We start from the raw sequence: 20,483 nt of genomic DNA, 5'->3' as shown, positions 1-20,483 counted from the left end.
TTCTTCTATTTAAACACATTTTAAATTTTTTATTAACTCTCCAAAAAAATGAGTAAGGAAATGTTCCCTCACTCCTTTCAACTCCTAGTAAGGGCACAGAACCCTTAAAGGTGATAGAAATTTTGTTAAAAATGACTTCCCCAAGATTCCTCCAGTTTCATACTAAAGAATCTGTGAGGGCAAAAGAAACTCTAAGCCAGAAGCTGACGGAGCAGAAGAGAGAAACATAATCCGTAACCTCCCCCCCACTTCTCCCGTACTTGCCAAACAACAGGCAGGGGGATCAGGGAGCGCTGGTGCCATGTGCATGGCAGTGCTTGGCACTCTAGTCCTACTCTACCTGGTAAACTCATCCAAGCACTATGTTCAAGGCTACAGGAGCCCTGTCGGGACAGCAGAAAAGCACTGAACACAGGTGCCACCGTCTGCTCCCCAGGACAGGAGTGGGAGGGGTTTCTCCTGTCACCTGAGCGCACTGACCAGGGACAAAGGACACAGGCATTTGTGGGAAAGTCCTGGTTGGTCAGATCAACGATAATTTTCTCATTAGAAGCTTAAGGGAAAAGGAAAAAGGCAATTAAACAAATGAAAATACAGATCCCATGAGAAACACTGAGGTAACACAAGAAGAGGAACACCATAAAAACGAGGAAGAGCACGACAGAGAAGACTCACGAAGGAGACCACAGTAAACAGAGGGAAGCGGGTGTGACAAGCTCAGTGGTCGGAAAGGATGTGTGCCTGTTATGAAAGGGGAAAGCCAAGAGAAGATGAAAAGGCAAGCATGTTTAATTATGGAAAGCATATAAAAACTGAAAAAAAATGGAATGTGGTGAAATGAGGAAAATTGATAAGAGAACTAAAATTCCAAAAGGAAAACTGAAATCCACATTGAAGATAATAAACTGAAGAAGCAATACTACAGAAAATCAAATCAATGATGAAGGAAGAACCTGAAACGTTCTACTTGATATATAATGGGTAACGACAAAAGGTTAAAATAATAAGAAAACATGATACATACAGAGAATGTCAACTATAAACTACAGTGACTGGTCTTTTTGAAGACATAATTTTTAAAAATGGTTTCCTCAAAAAAATTCTCAATGAAAAGTTTTATTTTTGAACTTGGAAAAAATTATTCTCAAGGCCATTTAGGAGTATGAACAGGAAGAACAACTAGTAAAAAGTATAACAATTGGGTATTAAAATATCTAATAAAACTAAAGTAACTAAATTAGTGTGGTAGCAGTGTAGGAACCTACAGATTAGATTAATGAACAAACGCTATATGTGAAAATGTATATACTAAAAGAAGTATTGCAAACCAAAGGAAAGAGTTACTCAACAAATAACTGGGAAGTTGAATTCTTTTCCACTTAAAGCCTCAGTTCACTCTATGTATCAATATCTTTTCTAAATATATTAAATAAATGTAGAAAACTAAGATATGATGAACCAGGCAACCAAATTAACACTCATGCTACAGAATACCTAAGAGTATTAAATAAACACATTTCCCCTCACAGACCCATGCAGAAACACAAACGTAACATTAACAAGAGGAGGGGAGGGCCTGAACTGTCTGGAAAATAAGGATCATCTGTGGGAGTCAGAAATAACAAGACTGAACACGAAGAGCTGATCTACCTGACATTGCTGAAGCTGTGCTATCGGGGAATTTGCCAATTCCTTGCTGACACTTTGGGTTTTACCTGGCTACCTCCACATAGGATGGAAGACAAAGGGTGCTGCCTGTACAAGGTGAAATTTTGGAACTGAGGCACCCACATAAGGCCGAAGCCATCAAAAGTCACCATAAATAGCTGAACTAGAAAAAAACAAAAACAAAAGGAGAGTATGAATTCTTCCCTGCTTCACTTGTTTCCCAATGGATAAGAAAGAAGGAAAAAGAATTTCTGAAAATTTGGAGCTGTAAACTGACCCTCACCCATGCTGGAAACAAAGTTCACATCCATTTTAACATGTATATAGACTGTCTTATTCCTTGAAGGTTAGGAAGTCATAGGTCCTAAAGCCACTTGCATGTGTTGCTTTGTCCGGGAGGCTAGGAAAGGGTGTAAAGGTCGTGGCTTCTCTTTTATTTTTTACTATCCATATAAAATAAATATATTTAAGCATTATATTAAATCCACATAACACAAATCTATATAATAAAATATAAAACCAATGCTTTTAACTTCTTTCCTCAAATTGTAGGAGCAGGGGACAGATTCAGGCATGGTGTTATAACAATATACTCTGATATATTCACTGATAATTTAAATTACTGATTTCTGTGTGTTTACTTAGCGTTGTATATTTGTCCCATCATTCTTTAACATAATGATTTCAATTTACAATATAAACTTCTGAATTAATGAGCAAAAATTTAAAGAGCTGAGAAAGTTTAATCAATTCATGGAGAAATGACTACTCTAGATCTTCAAGATGGAGGAAATGAGCCCCAGTGCATCATGCAATGCTGGAAGGCTTCTGTTAGGTTTTAAGGGTTTGAAGGATGTTTTACTATGACCTTTCAAGGTAGACTGAGAGACTTTGCAGTTGTAAAAATAATCAGAAATTCCAAATTTAAATTTTAGGACATGGTTTTGTGATCACAAACTCTACTCAAGTAATTATTCCTATCATGATTCAAAAAGCTACGGACAATTATTGTGTGAAGAGAAAGACAAACACAGACAGATTCATGAGCCATTCTAACATGCATTAGTAATGTTGCTATGCTTTGCGTGGGCATCTGCTCTATATAACCCTTGAGATTCTCTCCAAAGTAAAATGGTAAAGTGGCCAGAAAAGTGGAGTGACCACAATGCAATTGGTTTGAAGAGTACCCATAAACCACATGTTGGATTGGCTGCCATTCTAAGTTTTTGACTCAACTGACTGAGGACCAAAAAAAAAAACAAAACATACTTCTCACCAAACAGCAACTGCATCTGATTTTAGAATTAGGCTCAGCGGAGCAGATTTTTGATTTTTCCAAAGCCACTGAACTAGTTAATGATGGAACCAGAACAGAACCCAGGGCTCCCAGCTGGCACTCTGCTCTCTGTCCCCACATTTTCCTGATTCTAGTACATCTCCATCTTCATTCATGATACAATCATGAGTAAATTAATAATTACTTAAAAATATCATTTTTAAAAAGAACTCATTTTCATATTTTGAGTTGCACTGCCACAGCCTCTTCAGATATGGCTTCTGAAATTAGAACAAAGAGGCCAGCACAATACTCACAAGCACACAGTAATGTAAATGGCCTTTAGTGATAAATCACCCTGGTCTTTATCTTTCTTACACTGATTATGTCCTCTAGCATGAACCAGACAGGGATTCAAATGGTTATTTTGAACTACTTGTTCTTTAACAGGTTTTTTCTTATATATATATATACAAAAGTCTGTCTATGTCTTTATAACTTTCTCCTTGGTTGTTTTTTCTCAACAGGCCTATGGCTTTGAATTTAACAAGAAAAAAAGGGTAATTAAAGTTACCAAACACTTAATGAGGATATTATGGTAATAGAGAAGATTTTACAAAATAAGGCATCTTAAATAGATCTAAAGAATTTTACTTTCAGACAAAAATAAAACCAAACATCCAGTTATTTATCCAGTGTTAACTTCTCAGTGACATCATCTAAATGGAGGCTGTACTCCACAGAAATACGGTAATGCTGTTTTACTTTAAATACTCACCACCTGCATAACAGTCAACCACAAAACACTTATTTGAAGTAAGTACAATGTCTAAAACTTCACCAGGTTTCTAAAAGGCTAAGTAATTATACATACATATTTTTAATTATTTATTTATTTATTTATTTATTTATTTTATTGGCTGTGTTGGGTCTTTGTTGCTGTGCACAGGCTTTCTTTAGTTGCGGTGAGGGGGGGCTACTCTACGTTGTGGTGCACAGGCTCCTCATTGCTGTGGCTTCTCTTGTTGCGGAGCATGGGCTCTAGGTGTGTGGGCTTCAGTAGCTGCAGCACATGGGCTCAATAGTTGTGGCTCACGGGCTCTAAAGCGCAGGCTCAATAGTTGTGGCACATGGGCTTAGTTGCTCCACGGCATGTGGGATCTTCCTGGAGCAGGGATTGAACCAGTGTCCCCTGCATTGGCGGGCGGATTCTTAACCACTGCGCCATCCAGGAAGCCCAGTAATTATATTTTTAATCAATATCCCACCACCCCACAAATTTATAATAGTCAAATCTGTTAAACCAATCTTGGAAATAGGAAAAAACAACAACAACACAGGACACCTAATGTCTCTCAATCGGAATTTATGTTTGCTCCTCCTTCTTTCCCCACCCACTATCCTCTCCTGCTCTCATTTCCACTGCCTTTTGCCAGAGAGACTGGGTTTCTCTCAGTTTTAACCATTCATGCTACTGATACACATTAACATGACCATGACCATTACCAAAGGCACTGGAGAGAAAGCAGAGACAAAAACAAACATCTCCAGGATTCCTGCCACACTTTCCAGCTCATCAAGGCCCTGCTTCCAGTCTGCTTGCCAGAGTTGTTTCTGCCCAAGCTTTTGGGCAGCCACTATTTTAAAATATAGCCTCCTTCTTCCTCTTTCTGCCCCCTCCACCTCTTCTCACTATAATATAATCTATTTACTGAAGAAAATGAGTTGTTTTTCCTGTACAGTCTGAATTTTACCAAAGGCATCCTCGTGGTTAATTTAAAAGTTCTTCTGCACTGCCTGTAAGTTTGTAATTCATTCTAGAGCCTTCGAGTTTGATGTGATGACAACACAGACTACTTGAGAAGTCACATGGAGTTTTAACCAGACATCTGATTCCCAAGCTCTCCCTCTTAGCCAAAATGATTTCACTTACCCTTGGAGATGTCTCTTAAAAATATCTAGCCTCCATGTGGCAAATGCCTCAGCTAACTTTCATCTTTGTTGCCAGCTGAGCTGACAGATAGAAGTTCTTTCTTAACAAGAGTAGCTACAAAAAGGCATTCAATGATGTGGAAATGTTTAGGCCAACAGAATATTTTGAAGAATTTTAAGCCTTATTTCATCCTTACCCAATAATTAAATAATTATTTGCATCAAATAAACTGGTAAAGGAAAAACTGCACCAATCTAAAGTAAAGCTCATTATCAGGAACACCTAAGCCCTTGTTAAACAATTCAAAATACAAAGGGGAAAGCCATGATGAGGACCCTTGATCCCTATATTGTCCATTGGAGCACAGTATGATGCAAAGTCTATTCTCCCTGATGCACTGACTGCTGATCAGATCTCAGATATGATCAAAATATGCATCATTTGAGAAAATAATATGGTGCCTCTCTCAACTGAAATAGGTCAGCTGTTTCTTGCTCTGAGCTATGATTACTTTTCTCTTTATCTTATTAAAAATGCTTATTTTGTTCCTACACTTTGCCCTGATGTAAAAAATTAGTTTACTTTTGAGAAAGTATGCATGAACTCATTCCGGATTCAGAACCTTTAATTTGCATGCTCTATTTTTATAAATGAGTTGCTTAGCTTTTATTTTATTTAAAAAGTTAAACAGACATTTGAAAAGTAAAACTGCTTCCTGATGCAAGTGGCCGAGTTTTTTAGTTTTCTTCTGCTAATATGCTTTACTTCCGATTAAAAAAAATCTATTTTCATGTAGAATTTCATTTACTTTGTAAACATTAGGTTTATAAAGTATTTAATATGAGTATGCACATAATATTCTAAATTCAGATTTCACTCCAACCTTATCAATATTCCAAAAGTACTGCCATTTCCCCACACAATCACTAACACCTGATATTGTTGCCAAGTTAATTTTTTTTAAATTAATGTCAATAGAATCAGTATGAAACATCTCATTTCTAGACTTCCATTTCCTGGCACTTCTGAGGTTGATCATCATTCAGGTTAACTTTCCTTCTGTGTTTCCTCTTCTATTAAACTGTCTTTTCATATTGTTAGCTCACTTTTCTATTAGATTATTTATATCTTCTTACTGGTGTGTGGTTTATTGTATAATATGTAATATTATATCACTATAATCATAAATTTTACAGACTTTTTAAGGGAAATACCATAACCCTGTTTACCATGTGAACAACTGAAACAGACCTTTATACAGAAATTTTCTCCCTCAGCTGACTTGGTTCCATAAACGATTCTAGCACACAGAGGCCTCGCAAACTTGGCAGCCACTTGTGGGGAAGAAGATAAAGCCTCTGGTCCTTAGTGGGGATACACCCCAGGAGAAAAACAAGAAGCTGGTAACTAGGCCTAACTCCTCCTCAGGTGGACCTTCTGGTATTTGCTATTAAGAGGAAATTTTATTTATTTTTAAGTGTCCTTAGTGGGATGTTCCTAGCAAAAAAATTACTCATCTAAATGGACTGGGAATCTATGAGACGTAGCTCCTTGAAAATGGTCATATAAGCTGTAAAATTCTCCGTATTATAAAATGGAGTTGTCTAACAACTTAAAACTCCCTCTGTGTGAGAAACTCCACAAAAGCTCACTTGGGGACCTCATCTACTGTTCGAGGATTGAGACACATCTCACAACAAGGACCTTGAGAAACACAGAGGATGCCCCACATCTCTTTCTGCTTCACCTGTGCCCTTTGGTTGTCTATCCCTTTGAAATAGTAAAGCTGGGATTGAATAAGGTCTCTCTGACTCAACAGGATTCAACCTGACAGCCCAATTGCGTGTGTGCTCACAGGAGCGGGCAGCAGTTTGGTCTGGGTAAACCTGACCCTCACAGAACCTCTGTACTGTGTGCTTTCTGCCTTGTTTCTGGATGCTCTGTTTCGCCTATCTGATTTTACTTGAAACACCATAGAAACAGTTTTTCTACTGATTTCAGTTTCTTCAAAAAATACTGTCTTTGCCACCCTCCTACTTATTCTCACCTCAAGGCAACTGATTGGTTAATGAGGCCCAGATTGGAGCCCGGATTGGAGTTAGGATTCTTCAATATTCATATAAAGTATAAACTAAACAGTTATGCCTCTTTTCCCATGTCGTCTTTCTACATTAACAAAACATTCCACTTACGTTAAAATTTAAAAATAAAATACACTGATAAACACCTCAGTAGTATAAAAGTTTCGTAATGCCTGATGAGAAGGATGACTCTGTGAAAATCAGGTACTGTCTAGATATCTAGACAAACCTATAAACTTGTTAATAAAATTCTAATAAACAAAGCAGAAAACTTACTAAAAACATGTCTATTATTTTTTATAGAGATATCCACTCCATGCACTCTCTGTGACTATCTGTGTACTGGCTGGCTTTTCCTAGATGGCATCTGCTTGAATTCTACCTGAAAAGAGGAGGATAGCCATTCAAAGAAGGAGTTACAAAATTTTCCAACACAAAGCCCCAATGGCATTAGGATAGAAAAATTACAATCAATGTCTTGATTTTGTTCTCTGTTTTGAACAGCCAAACAATGCAGGGCCTTAGAAAATCAATGTCTGCAGTCTATGGAATCCTATGGGTGACACCTTTTCAAGGTTATTTTAAAAACAAATAGAAAATCAAGGTGATTATGTTACAAGATGGAAAATAATTGTGATGAGAAGATTCTGCCACTCCAAAATGAATGACAGATACAAATTCTTAATCAATTGATAAAGAAAAGACTCCAAATAGGAGACTACAAAATACATAATTTGTCAAGATATTAGGAAAGTTTTACAGTCAGCATCATGTAAACAATTTTTTCGAGACCTAAGAAAATTGCATTTGAATAAACACAGCTCTAGAAAAGGATAATAAAACAAGAGGATACAAACCCACTTTCTCATAAATCTGGTTCACAGATTACATATGAAGAATATATTAAATTTGACACATATATTTTCTACTATAATTTTACCTCTATAAAAAACAAGTGAGACAATATACACATCAGATGCAGAAGACAAATTAAAAAGAAAACTGTCAGTGAAATACAAAGAACTAAGGTGGTCAGTCAGTGGCTTACTTATTTTAAAATCGGAGGTTTTCACCTCTCAATCCCAGTCACCTATTTCCAACCTGCCCTGGCAACCACCCATTTGTTTTCTGTATCATTGAGTCTACTTTTGTTTTGTATTGTACTGTTTGTTTGTTTTTTAGATTCCAAATATAAGTGAGATCATGTGGTATTTGTCTTTTTCTGAATTATTTCACACAGCATAATACCCTCTAGATTCATCCACGTTGTCCTAAATGGCAAGATTTCTTTTTTATAGTCAAGTAATATTCCACTGTAATAACTATATATTTTAAACAAAAATATATGTAAAAGCCCCAGAGGAGTATGAAACGTTTAAAATAGTGTTTGATATATAATAAGGTTCAATAAATATCTAAATAATTACTGAATTTCCTACTAATTTTTATAAAACAGGATCTCTACTGCTTCTTATATATGAATACATTGGAAATTGAATCAGATTCATATATAGTGCATTATATATACATATTTTTAGTTTTTGACTTAGCGACTACTCAGAAAACTTTCTGTTACTAAAAGCTAAAACTGTTTTTCATAAAGTTCTTGGTGACATCTTTGCATTCATTATAACATCAACAAAGAAATAAAGTCTTTAAAGTAAGCTAAAGCACTCACTTTATAAAAGCACTGAGAAAATCATATTATTATAGTTATTTTGGATTCAGAAAAAACTGTTAAATTTCAAAGAATATATTCTTGGCCAAAAATTTCATTCAGTTAATGAATATGTTGTTCAATAAAGTTCTTGGTGAAAATAAAAAATGTATATTTTATTTTATTTGTTTGTGTTTTTTTCTTTGTCTTTTTATTGGAGTATGGTTGCTTTACAACGTTGTGTTAGCCTCCACTGTACAACAAAATGAATCAGCCATATATATACAGATATCCCCTCCCTTCTGGACTTCCCTCCCAGTCAGGTCACCATGGTGCATTAGGTAGAATTCCCTGAGCTATACAGCATGTTCCCACCAGTTGTCTATCTTACACATAGTATCAATAATGTATATGTGTTGAGAGAGGATTAAGATGGCAGAGTAGGAGGATGTGCACTCACTCCCTCTTGCAAGAACACCGGAATTACAACTAAATGATGAACAATCATTGACAGAAAGACACTGAAACTCACCAAAAAAGACACCCCACATCCAGAGACAAAGGAGAAGCCGCAATGAGACAGTAGGAGGGGCACAATTGCGTTAAAATCAAATCCCATAAATGCTGGGTGGGTGTCTCACAAACTGGAGAACAGTTATACTGCAGAAGTCCACCCACTAAAGTGAGGGTTCTGAGCCCCATGTCAGGCTTCCCAACCTGGGAGTCCAGCAACGGGAGGAGGAATCCCCAGAGAATCACACATTGAAAGCCAGCGGGATTTGATTGCAGGACCTCCACAGGACTGGGGAAAACAGACACTCCACTCTTGGAGGGCACACAAAAAAGTGTGCTCACCAGGACCCAGAGGAAAGGAGCAGTGACCCCACAGGAGACTGAACCAGACCTACCTGCTGGTGTTGGAGGGCTGTCTGCAGAGGTGGGGGGCAGATGTGGCTCACTGAGGAGATAGGGGCACTGGTGGCAGGGGTTCTGGGAAGTGCTCATTGGCGTGAATCCTCCTAGAGTCTACCATTAGCCCCACCAAAGAGCCTGTAAGCTCCAGTGCTAAGTAGCCTCAGGCCAAACAATCAACAAGGTGGGAACACAGCCCCAACCACTGGCAGACAAGCAGATTAAAGTTTTACTGAGCTCTGCCCACCCAGCCCTACCCACATCAGTCCCTCCCATCAGGAAGCACATAGGAGCCGCCTAGATACCTTCCTCCACAAGAGGGCAGACAGCAGTATCAAGCAGTATCTGCAGTATTTTGTCTTGTGGAATTGAAAACCACAGCCACAGAAAGAGAGAGAAAATGAAAAAGCAGAGGACTTTGTACCAGATGAAGGCACAGGATAAAACCCCAGAAAAACAACTAAATGAAGAAGAGACAGGCACCCTTCCAGAAAAAGAATTCAGAATAATGATGGTGAAGATGATCCAGGACTTTGAAAAAAGACTGGATGCAAAGATCAAAAAGTTTACCAAAGACGTAGAAGAATTAAAGAACAAACAAACAGAGATATGCAACACAATAACGGAAATGAAAAATACACTAGAAGGAACCAATAGCAGATTAACTGAGGCAGAAGGGCGAATAAGTGACCTGGAAGACAGAATGGTGAAAATCACTGATGCGGAAAAGAATAAGGAAAAAAGAATGAAAAGAACTGAAGACAGCCTAAGAGACCTCTGGGACAATGTTAAACACACCAACATTCGCATTATAGGGGTCCCAGAAGGAGACGGGAGAGAGAAAGGACCCGAGAAAATATTGGAAGAGATTATAGTTGAAAACTTCCCTAACATGGGAAAGGCAACAGCTACGCAAGTCCAGGAAGTGCAGAGAGTCCCAGGCAGGATAAACCCAAGGAGAAACACACCAAGACATATAGTAGTCAAATTGACAAAAATTAAAGACAGAGAAAAGTTATTAAAAGCAACAAGGGAAAAACGACAAATAACATACAAGGGAACTCCCATGAGGTTAACAGCTGAGTTCTCAACAGAAACTCTGCAAGCCATAAGGGAGTGGCATGATATATTTAAAGTGATGAAAGGGAAGAACCTACAACCAAGAATACTCTACCCAGCAAGGATCTCATTCAGATTCGATGGAGAAATCAAAAGCTTTACAGACAAGCAACAGCTAAGAGAATTCAGCACCACCAAACCAGCCCTACAACAAATGCTAAAGGAACTTCTCTAAGCAGGAAACAGAAGAGAAGAAAAGGACCTACAGAAACAAACACAAAACAATTAAGAAAATGGTAATAGGGACATACATATTGATAATTACCTTGAATGTAAATGGACTAAATGCAGCAACCAAAAGACACAGACTGGCTGAATGGATACAAAAACAAGACCCATATATATGCTGTCTCCAAGAGACCCACTTCAGACCTAGGGACACATATAGATGGAAAGTGAGGGGATGGAAAAAGATATTCCATGCAAATGGAAATCAAAAGAAAGCTGGAGTAGCAATAGTCACATCAGAAAAAATAGACTTTAAAATAAAAAATGTTACAAGAGAAAAGAGAGGACATTACATAAAGATCAAGGGATCCATCCAAGAAGAGGAGATAACAATTATAAATATATATGCACCCAATATAGGAGCACCTCAATACATAAGGCAAATGCTAACAACTATGAAAGAGGAAATGCAAGGCAGAAATAGAGCCACAGATGTAGAGAACAAACACATGGACACCAAGTGGGGAAAGTGGGGAGGGTTGGGGGGGGATGAATTGGGAGATTGTACACTTTAAATATATGCTGTTAATTGTCTGTTAACTGTATCTCAATAAAAGTTCTTAAAAAATAATAATAATGTATATGTGTCAATCCCAGTTTCCCAATTTCTCCCTCCCCACCCTGTTCCCCCTTGGTATCCATATGTTTGTTCTCTGCATCTATGTCTCTATTTCTGCTTTACAAACAATATCCCTTATACCATTTTCTGGATTCCGCATATGTGTTATTATATGAAATTTGTTTTTCTCTTTCTGACTTAACTTCACTCTATATGACACTCTCTAGGTCCATCCACGTCTCTACAAATAACCCAATTTCATTCCTTTTTATGGATAAGTAATATCCTATTGTGTATATGTACCACATCTTCTTTATCCATGTGTTATTTTATTTTCACTTAAAACCAAATGAACTTTTTGGTCAACCCAATATTTTAACTGAGGTGCGGTTTACACACAGTGGAGCGCCATGAACCTCAGTGCCCATTTTGACAAGCTGTGACAATTGCAGATGCCCTTATAATCACACTCCAGTCCTTCCTGCCCCTTTTTAGTCAATCCCAGGCCCACCGTTGAATCAACCACTACTGTGGTATCTTCCACCATATGTTAATTTTGCCTGTTTTAGAACTTCTTAGACATTTAATCAAACCAAATATGCTCTTTTGTCTGGTTTAATTTCTTAGTCTAGTATTTTTTAGGTTCATCCATGTTGTGTGTATTATTGACTCAATACATCTTACGGTTAAATAATATTCTACTAAATATGTTTAAGAATTTACTTATTGTTCCTCCTGTCAGTGGAAATGAGTTGTTTTCAGATTAATGCTCTAAAGATTAAAGATACTATGAACATTTATAGGCAATTTTGCTTGTCAATGTAGCTGTTGAATTGCTCGGCCATATGGTAAATGCATAATTGACTTTCTGAGGAAATGCCAGTCTGTTTTACATTCTCACTAATAATTTATGATTTCCCACAACCCCACCAAAATTTGGTATTGTTTTTAATTTTAGCCATTCTTGCCACTGTCCACTGCCTTTCTCTGCTGACTAATCAAACTGCACATTATTCATGTATTTACTCTCCATTAGCATATGTTCTTTCAGGTGTTTAAATATTTTGCTCATTTTTATACTGAGTTACTGATCCATTCTTTACTGATCAAATTACCTTAAGATATGTCTAAAATAAATTGGCCATATGTGTGTGCTCTACTTGAGGATTATCTACTTGGTAGCTTTTTGGAAAACTCTAGGATTTTCTCTATTCCTGAACACATTGATTCCAAATATAGTTTTACTTCTTCCTTTCTCAAAGTACAGCAGCCTTATTGCAATGGCAAGGAGGGCTAGTACAATGATAACTAGAAGTGATGAGAGAGGACATCCCTCCCTTGTTTCTCATCTTGCTGGAAAAGCATTCAGTCTTTCACCACGGGTATATCTGTAGGTTTTTCACAGAAAACAAAATTTATTGTGCTGAGAAAGTTTCCTTCTATTCTTACTTTTGTACTTTTTCTAAAGAATCATGAATGGGTGGTAAATTCTGGCAACTGATTTTTCTGCATATACTTAGATCATGTGGGTTTTTCTGTTAAAATTATGAATTATATTGACTGTTTTATGAATGTGAAAACAACTCTGCATTCCTGGGATGAATCCCACTTGAATATCATGTATTATTTTCTTTATATGTCGCTGGATTCTATTTACTAATATGCAGTAAGGATTTACTTCTGTGTTCATGAGAGATATTCTGAGTTTGTTTTTTTTTCTCGTAATACCTCTCTGATTTTGATACTGAAGTAATGATGGTCTCATGAAATGAGTTAGAAATGTTCCCTATTCTTCTATTCTCTAAAGAGAGTTTGTATAAGAGTGCTATTATTTCTCTCTCTCTTTTTTTTTAAGAGTGCTATTATTTCTTATTTAACCCTGGAGTTGTCTTTGTAGAGCGGTTTATAATTTTACATATACTTTATTTAATCAGCATAGGGTAATTTAGGTTTTCTATTTCTTCTTGAGTCAGTTTTGGTAACTTTCTTCTTTCAAGGAATGTGTATGTTTAAATTGTTGAGATTACTGTCAAAATTTTTTTCATATTTATATTTACCTATTATATTTTTAACAGCTTTATTGGTATATAGTCCTTTTATTTTCATGTTGAAATTTCCTATTCTTCCCATTATTCAAGTTTTCTTTTTCTTAATTGAATGAAAGATTCCTTAAATTATACAGTGCTTTATAATTTTCAAAAGTTTCACACATGATTTCATATAATCCTACAATAACCCTTTTTTTCTCCTACCCCTATATTGCCTCTCCCCCTTTCTTCTCCCCATTGGTAACCACTAGTTTGTTCTCTATATGTGTGCATCTGCTTCTTTTTTTGTTTTACTCACTAGTTTGTATTTTTTAGATTCCATATATAAGTGATATATTTGTCTTTGTCTTATTTCTTTGGATGGACTTGGGGAGCACTTTACATAATGCTCCCCAAGTCCACCCATGTTGCTGCAAATGGCAAGATTTCATTCTTTAATTGATGAGTAGTATTCTGTGTGTGTGTGTGTGTGTGTGTGTGTGTGTGTGTGTGTGTGTGTGTGTACAGTCACATCTTCTTTATCCATTCATCTCTTGATGGACACTTAGGTTGCTTCCACGAGGGTGAGTCAAAAATTATCTGCACCCTGGCTATGGAATTTATAAAAGTTTTAATATGACCAGAGTGCGGGACTCACCCTTGTATAATTCGGCAATGATAAATAATGCTGCTATAAACACTGGGGTGTATGCATCTTTTTTAATTAGAGTTTTTCGGATATATACCCAGAAATAGAATTGGTGAGTCATATGGTAGTTCTATTTTTAATTTCTTGAGAAATCTCCATACCATTTTCCATAGTGGCTGCACCAATTTACATTCCCACCAAACAATTTATGAGGGTCCCCTTTTTCCCACATTCTTGCTAACATTTGTTATGTTCTTTTTGTTGATAGCCGTTCTGACAGGTGTGAGATAATATCTCATTGTAGTTTTGATTTGCATTTCCCTGATGACTAGTGATGTTAAGCATCTTTTCCTATGCCTGTTGACCATCTTCATTTCCTCTTTGGAAAAATGTCCATTCAATTCTACCCATGTTTTTAATTGGGTTTTTTTTTTTTTTTTTGATGTTGAGTGGTATGAGCTGTTTATATATGTTGGATACTAACCCCTTATCGGTCAAATTATTTGCAAATAGTTTCTCCTATTCTGTGGGTTGTCTTTTCATTTTTCTTTAACATCTATATAAAAGCTATCTTTGTACTTGTGTGCTGATTCCATTATTTCTGTCATTTCTAGTCCTATTTCTATTAACTGATACTTTCTTCATGGCTATAGGTTATACATTCTTGCTTCTTCACATGTTTTAAGGTCTGAATGGACACAGACATTAATGATATCATGTTGCTGAGTTTCTGTATTATGTTGTTCCAGCAGGCAGCTAATTTACCTGCGAATCAGCAAGTTCTCTTCAAGGTGTTTTTCCAAGCTCTGTTAGAATCCATCTAGCATAGCCTTTATCCTAGGACTATGAAGTATTATAGTGCTAGGGTGCAACATTTTAGGGTCTCTACTGAATGCCTTATTAAATAAGGTCTTGCCATGATAGCTGGATAGAATTTGGATCGTCCCAGGCACTGTGTGCAGTCTGGCCATTGTTCAGCTCACAACTTCTTTGAAGTATTTCCTTCCTAAGAAGTTTTTCTTTGCTTGGCCTTGGGAAGTGTCCTCCTACACTTGTGCAGCTTAGTATTCAACAAATAATCAAGACCTCTGAGTTTTACTTGAGCTCTTCCTCTTCAGTTTTCTTCCCTCCATCACCCTGACCCAGAAACTACCTGCATCAGCGCTCTGCAACTCTAGTCTCTGCCTCGTCAGTTCAGCAAGATTGCTGGGATTTGGCTGGGCTCCACCTGTGCACAGTCCAGAAAGGGCCTCCAGGCCAGAAGTCCAGGCAATCATGGGCTCACATAGTTTGCCTCCCTTACTTCAGGAATCACAATTTTGTATTGCCTATTGTCTGAAATTCTCTAATTCATATATTTGTCCACAGCTTTAGCCATTTACACTGGGAAGGCTACTCTGTTAACAATAACTTTTATTACTTTTTAATTCTTTTTCATAAGTTCCAAGAAATTTTACTTTTTAAAAATAATTAGACATTTTGCTATGCTTTGTCCAAAAAGTCATCTTAAGATGCAAGTTTGAGGTGCAAATCACCAATAAGAGTTGAATGCAGTTAATGCAATAAAGTCAACTTCTGAAATGTATCTCCATGAATCAATTTCAGAAAATGGTTAATGTTAAGGTTTATATCAGAAGTCAGCATGCAGACAGTAAGAAACTATATGTCCAACAATAAGACTATGTCTAAGAGGCATAAAGAAAACTGGAAAGTCATGAAACATGTAGTATGACTTTAATAATTTTATTTACAGATTTTTTGCATAATCCATATTATATACAATATGTATTATTGTTTCTATCTGATAAAAATTTAAATCATATAAGCCTGATATTTATAATAGGTATCTAACATCTAATATTAAAATAAAGCTTGTCTTCTCTTTCCTTGTTTGTACACCTGTCTCTCCCATCCCACAGTACTTTTCTCTGAGTCCCTGTTCTCTTTTTGACCATGATTTCATGACTGCCATATAGTGATATTCCCCTAATTTTTATCTATGCCCCCCTCCTTTCTCTCAAGTTTTAACTTCATATTTCCATCTGCCTATAGTTAGAGTACTTCAATGTTTCCTCACATTCAATATATACAGACTCAACTTTTTCTGTTCACAAACAAGCATTGCTTCCCATTTACCTAATTCTTCTTAGTGATATCATTTTTCCTATCTCTTTGTTTCATAATATTATTTTCTACACTGGCCCTCCTCTCTCCTTCACATCAAATCTTTCCTTGAGTCCTTTGAGTAACACCTCTCATATATAAGTGGTTATTTCTATTGCTACTTGTAGAAGATCTATTGCCTTGAGAGTCCTAAATAAATGGCTTCCCTGCATTCATGCTCTCTGCGCTGTATTCCCTACTACTCTGACTCCATATCTTACCACCATGTTACTGAATTTCTGAGCCTTACATGTGATAGATGCCTTGGACTAACTACATCATTAGTCATTCTATCACCCTTTTACAGTAAAAGAGCTGAAAAAGCATAAAACCATATTTTCTATACTTCCTTGCTGCTAGGGTTCTGAATATGTTGTTGGTTTAGAAATAAATGAATTAGTTGACACTGAATCACACAGTGAGACAGGACAACACAGGGCATATATCTGGACTGTTGTACATTGTGGCAGGACTGTTTTATGGACCCTGTGTCTGTAGTAGTAGCTCCTTGAGTCAGCAGGCAGCTTCCCGGTCATGATGGCAAAGGCAGCAATTCCTCTGGAGACAAATTCTGCTGTGTGTTTGTCAGAGCTATTCATGAAAGTACGGCCTAGTCTCTTCTTCAACAATTCCACAGTTATTCATGCATTCTTTTTTTTTTTTAAACTGGAGTTGCTTTACAATATTGTGTTAGTTTATACTGTACAGCAAAGTGAATCAGCTGTACGTATACATATATCTCCTCTTTTTTGGATTTCCTTCCTATTTAGGTCACCACAGAGCATTGAGTACAGTTCATTCTTTTCTACTTAAATTGGCTGGAGTGAATTGTGTTATCCATTGTTAAGAATGGTGATGAGTAGTTTCTGTGTCTTTAAACAACAATACTAATACCTTGAAGGGTTATTAAAAGGATTGAATGGGACAATTCATGTAAAGCATGTTAACACACATTACCTGCCAAAAACTAGTTCTTGTTGTCATGCTATTGTTACTCGTGTTCTTAAATGGCTTAACAATCAGAATGCCTGGCTTTGAATTATGGCTTTTAGCATATGTTCTTTCTGCAATCTTGGTCAAGTTGCTTAATTGCGCTAAGGCTTGACTTCTTTATCTGTAAACTTGGTAAAAAATATAACTACTTCATGTATTTTGATGAAAATTAAATGAGAATATGTAAATAAAATGTTCTTTTTTGTACTTTGTTATTCTCCACAGAAATCTGATTCCATCAAACTAATTTCCCACATTGCTTCCTATTTTTAATGCCATGACCTCACCTTGTTTCCTCAGAATTCTGGGCACACCTTTTAAAAATAACACCCAGTGCCTCAACATTACATGTTATCTGCTTTTCAATTCAAATCCATTTTTCAAGCTGTTCCTTTTCCATGAAGTCTTTTCAGGGACTTGCAACCTACCTTGATCAATTCCTTGATCTTGGAGTTCCTAAAACCAGCACTATGTATTTTAACACTTCACTGTTTTTTCCATCAGTAAATGTGCCTTATTTCTTTCTCAAATGGATTTTTAGCTCCTTGAGATCAGTAACAACTACTTTTTAAAAATATATTTAACACTCTTACAAGGGCTCACCACTTAACAGTCACTTGAAAAAATGCTGACTAGATGATTTACCATGTCATTGATTGAATTCAATTAGATTATACAATATTTTGGAATATGCCATCAAATGTAGAGAACTTAGATATAAGAAGTTGGTTAAAAGTATTTAATATTATACATATATATTAATTTTTTCTCTTTATCAAAACATTTCTGTCTCTGATTTCCTTTAATTGTGCTTAATTCTACCACAGAAACAATAATAGTATTAAATGAACTGACAAAGTGAACACATAACATGCCACTTGTCAACATTAAAGCGTGGGAATGACTTCTGTTCCTTAGACACATGTGTCAGCAGTGACCTAAGACTCTGCACAGATAAAAGGGCTTCAAGCATTGTTTTCAACCTTAGCTGCACACTGGAATCACCTGGTGAGCTTTAACAATTCCAATAGCTGCATCTTAATCCCAGAGACCTCCATTTACTTGGATTGGCATACAGCTTGGGAACAGGATATTTAAAGCTAGCCATATGAGTCTCATGAGCAATGAGCAATAAGAACCGCTGGTCAGAGGCTGTTCTCCATTTAGCATTCTCTTCTGTTCACTTTCCTCTCACTGCTTTTCTTTAGGAACATGCTGCCTGCTTGGAGAGGTTTAAGGCCATTCCTTTACCACCAGTGCTGACACCTTTGGCACATATATACCAGTAAGGATGATAAAATGGCACTATTTTGAAAACTATTTTCTGAAAATATCTTTCTGTAATTTCAGCAGGCAGTAACAGTATTCACATACATTAGAAATAAGGTAATGACTAAAAATGTCAGCCTGGAAAGAAGAGGGGAGAAGAAAGGGAGAGGAAAGTCTATAGCTGTATTAACTAAAAATGAAAGTTATAGTTTCAAGTTATATGTACCTGATTGATGGTGCCCAGATCATCAGCAAAGCTGTTTACTTCTGAGAGAAGCAGAGATATTATAGATTTTCTCAACAAGCTGCAACTTCCCAGGGTTACCAGACTCTGAGAGACATACTGTTGCACCTGAAACTAAAGATCAAAATGAGTAGGTTTCTACTTTTTATCAAGTCAGGTCAAAATATACTTCCTGGGCATTTACTAAGATTTACTATTGAGCTTCATGATGCAGGGAGTACAAAAACTGTCAACATAATTCTGGGTCAGTCTTGAGCAAAACTGTGAAATAGATTATCGTAATGGAAGTAATGAAATTTTATAGCAGTTAATATTTTGAAATGTGTGACAAGGTGCTAAAATGGAAGTTTTAGCTGAAGGACCAAAAGATCATATCATTTAGATGACAGACTACATACAGAATGAATCAAGGAGATGATAAAACAAGACTCTCAAGCCCTTACCCACTAAATATAGATAAGGAGATGTAGAGGTAGAGATGGATAAAAAGGGTAAGAGGAAAAAGTTTAATGATGTCTTTGGGGAGAGTCCCACCTCCATGCTGCAGAGGGACAGGTGTTATTCTCTGTCAGTCAAAAGAGAGGTGCTTTAGCGTGAAGAGAAAAAAATGTGAGGACTATGAATTTTCATCTAGAGGCAGCAAAAGAACTCATCATTAAATAAATTTCAGATGACAGTGGGAGACAAACTCTATCTCGTACAGTTATTAGGAGAAAGGCCATTTGGTTATTATTCACATTAAGGTGTATGTACCTCATACCTGGAATTTCATTAAATCTTTCCTTTAATATATCTGAGAGAAAGGAGGCTTCAAGGAGTTTCTCAAAACACAGAAACAGCATCTACCTTGTCACTGTTCTCTATGAGCTTAAAATCATATTGAGGAGACACTGATTTTATATATAAAATGTTTAAATGACAATGCTAAATAACTAATGCCATATGAAACTAGGAAATGCCATCTGCGTCCTTCAGAATGTACACTTAATGTAGATATCTCTCAAACTGATTTTGTAATTATATACTTTAAAAGTTAATCAATGACACTAAAAAAGTGAATGGGTTATAGACTTTAAAAGAAATTTCTCTTATAAATCCAGACATGCATAACTAGTTGTTAATAATAGTTTTCTAAACCAACTTCTCAAATTTAAAACCAAAACCAGATCAGTTTATTATCCCAGAAAATCATAGTTATCACTGTTATTTCCTAATAATGTAATTAGCTAAGACTCCTATCTTTTGTGTAACTCTCCAGTACCACTTATTAGATGTCATATTTTTTACATTTTTCTTTGTACCTGAAAGAAACACTACTCTTAACTAAGCTCTAAGAAACTTCTGTTGAGTACTTCACTGATGCTTTAATTGTTTACTTACCTTTTTTCCTCAATATTTAATCTTTAGGGGGTAACTTAAAGAGAAGAAAACTTTCACAGTAAAATGAAAGGGACTTTACAGAGTGGGGATGAAATGAAGGCGTGACAGGGTAGGCTGCGGACGCTGAAGCCCAACACTGCCTGCGTCAAATCCCATCTCCACGCTTATTAACTTCTACTAACAACATACTTAACCTTTTATGTCTCAGCTTACACATCTGCAAAATAGAGACTGGGACAGTACCCACTACACAGAGTCGTGCAAACTAAGTTAGACAGCAAAAATGATTAACGCAGGGTCAGGCCCCTAGTAAGTATCCAGTAAG

The 20,483-nt window shown here is 36.5% G+C and overlaps 1 protein-coding gene across 1 annotated transcript in view; it reads right to left on the bottom strand.

Moving 5' to 3' along the window:
* The window catches only part of MEI4 (meiotic double-stranded break formation protein 4), a 166,189-nt gene that overhangs the window by 51,202 nt on the left and 94,504 nt on the right, over positions 1-20,483 (bottom strand). Inside the window, exon 3 of the mRNA XM_057737768.1 lies at positions 18,761-18,892. Coding sequence (XP_057593751.1) covers positions 18,761-18,892 — 132 coding nt within the window. The remainder of the gene's footprint in view (positions 1-18,760; positions 18,893-20,483) is intronic.

Source organism: Hippopotamus amphibius, chromosome 6 (assembly GCF_030028045.1).
Source record: "Hippopotamus amphibius kiboko isolate mHipAmp2 chromosome 6, mHipAmp2.hap2, whole genome shotgun sequence".
Classification (NCBI taxonomy): domain Eukaryota; kingdom Metazoa; phylum Chordata; class Mammalia; order Artiodactyla; family Hippopotamidae; genus Hippopotamus; species Hippopotamus amphibius.
Note: the sequence above shows the minus strand (reverse complement) of the source record. Positions and strands in the feature narration are given on the sequence as shown.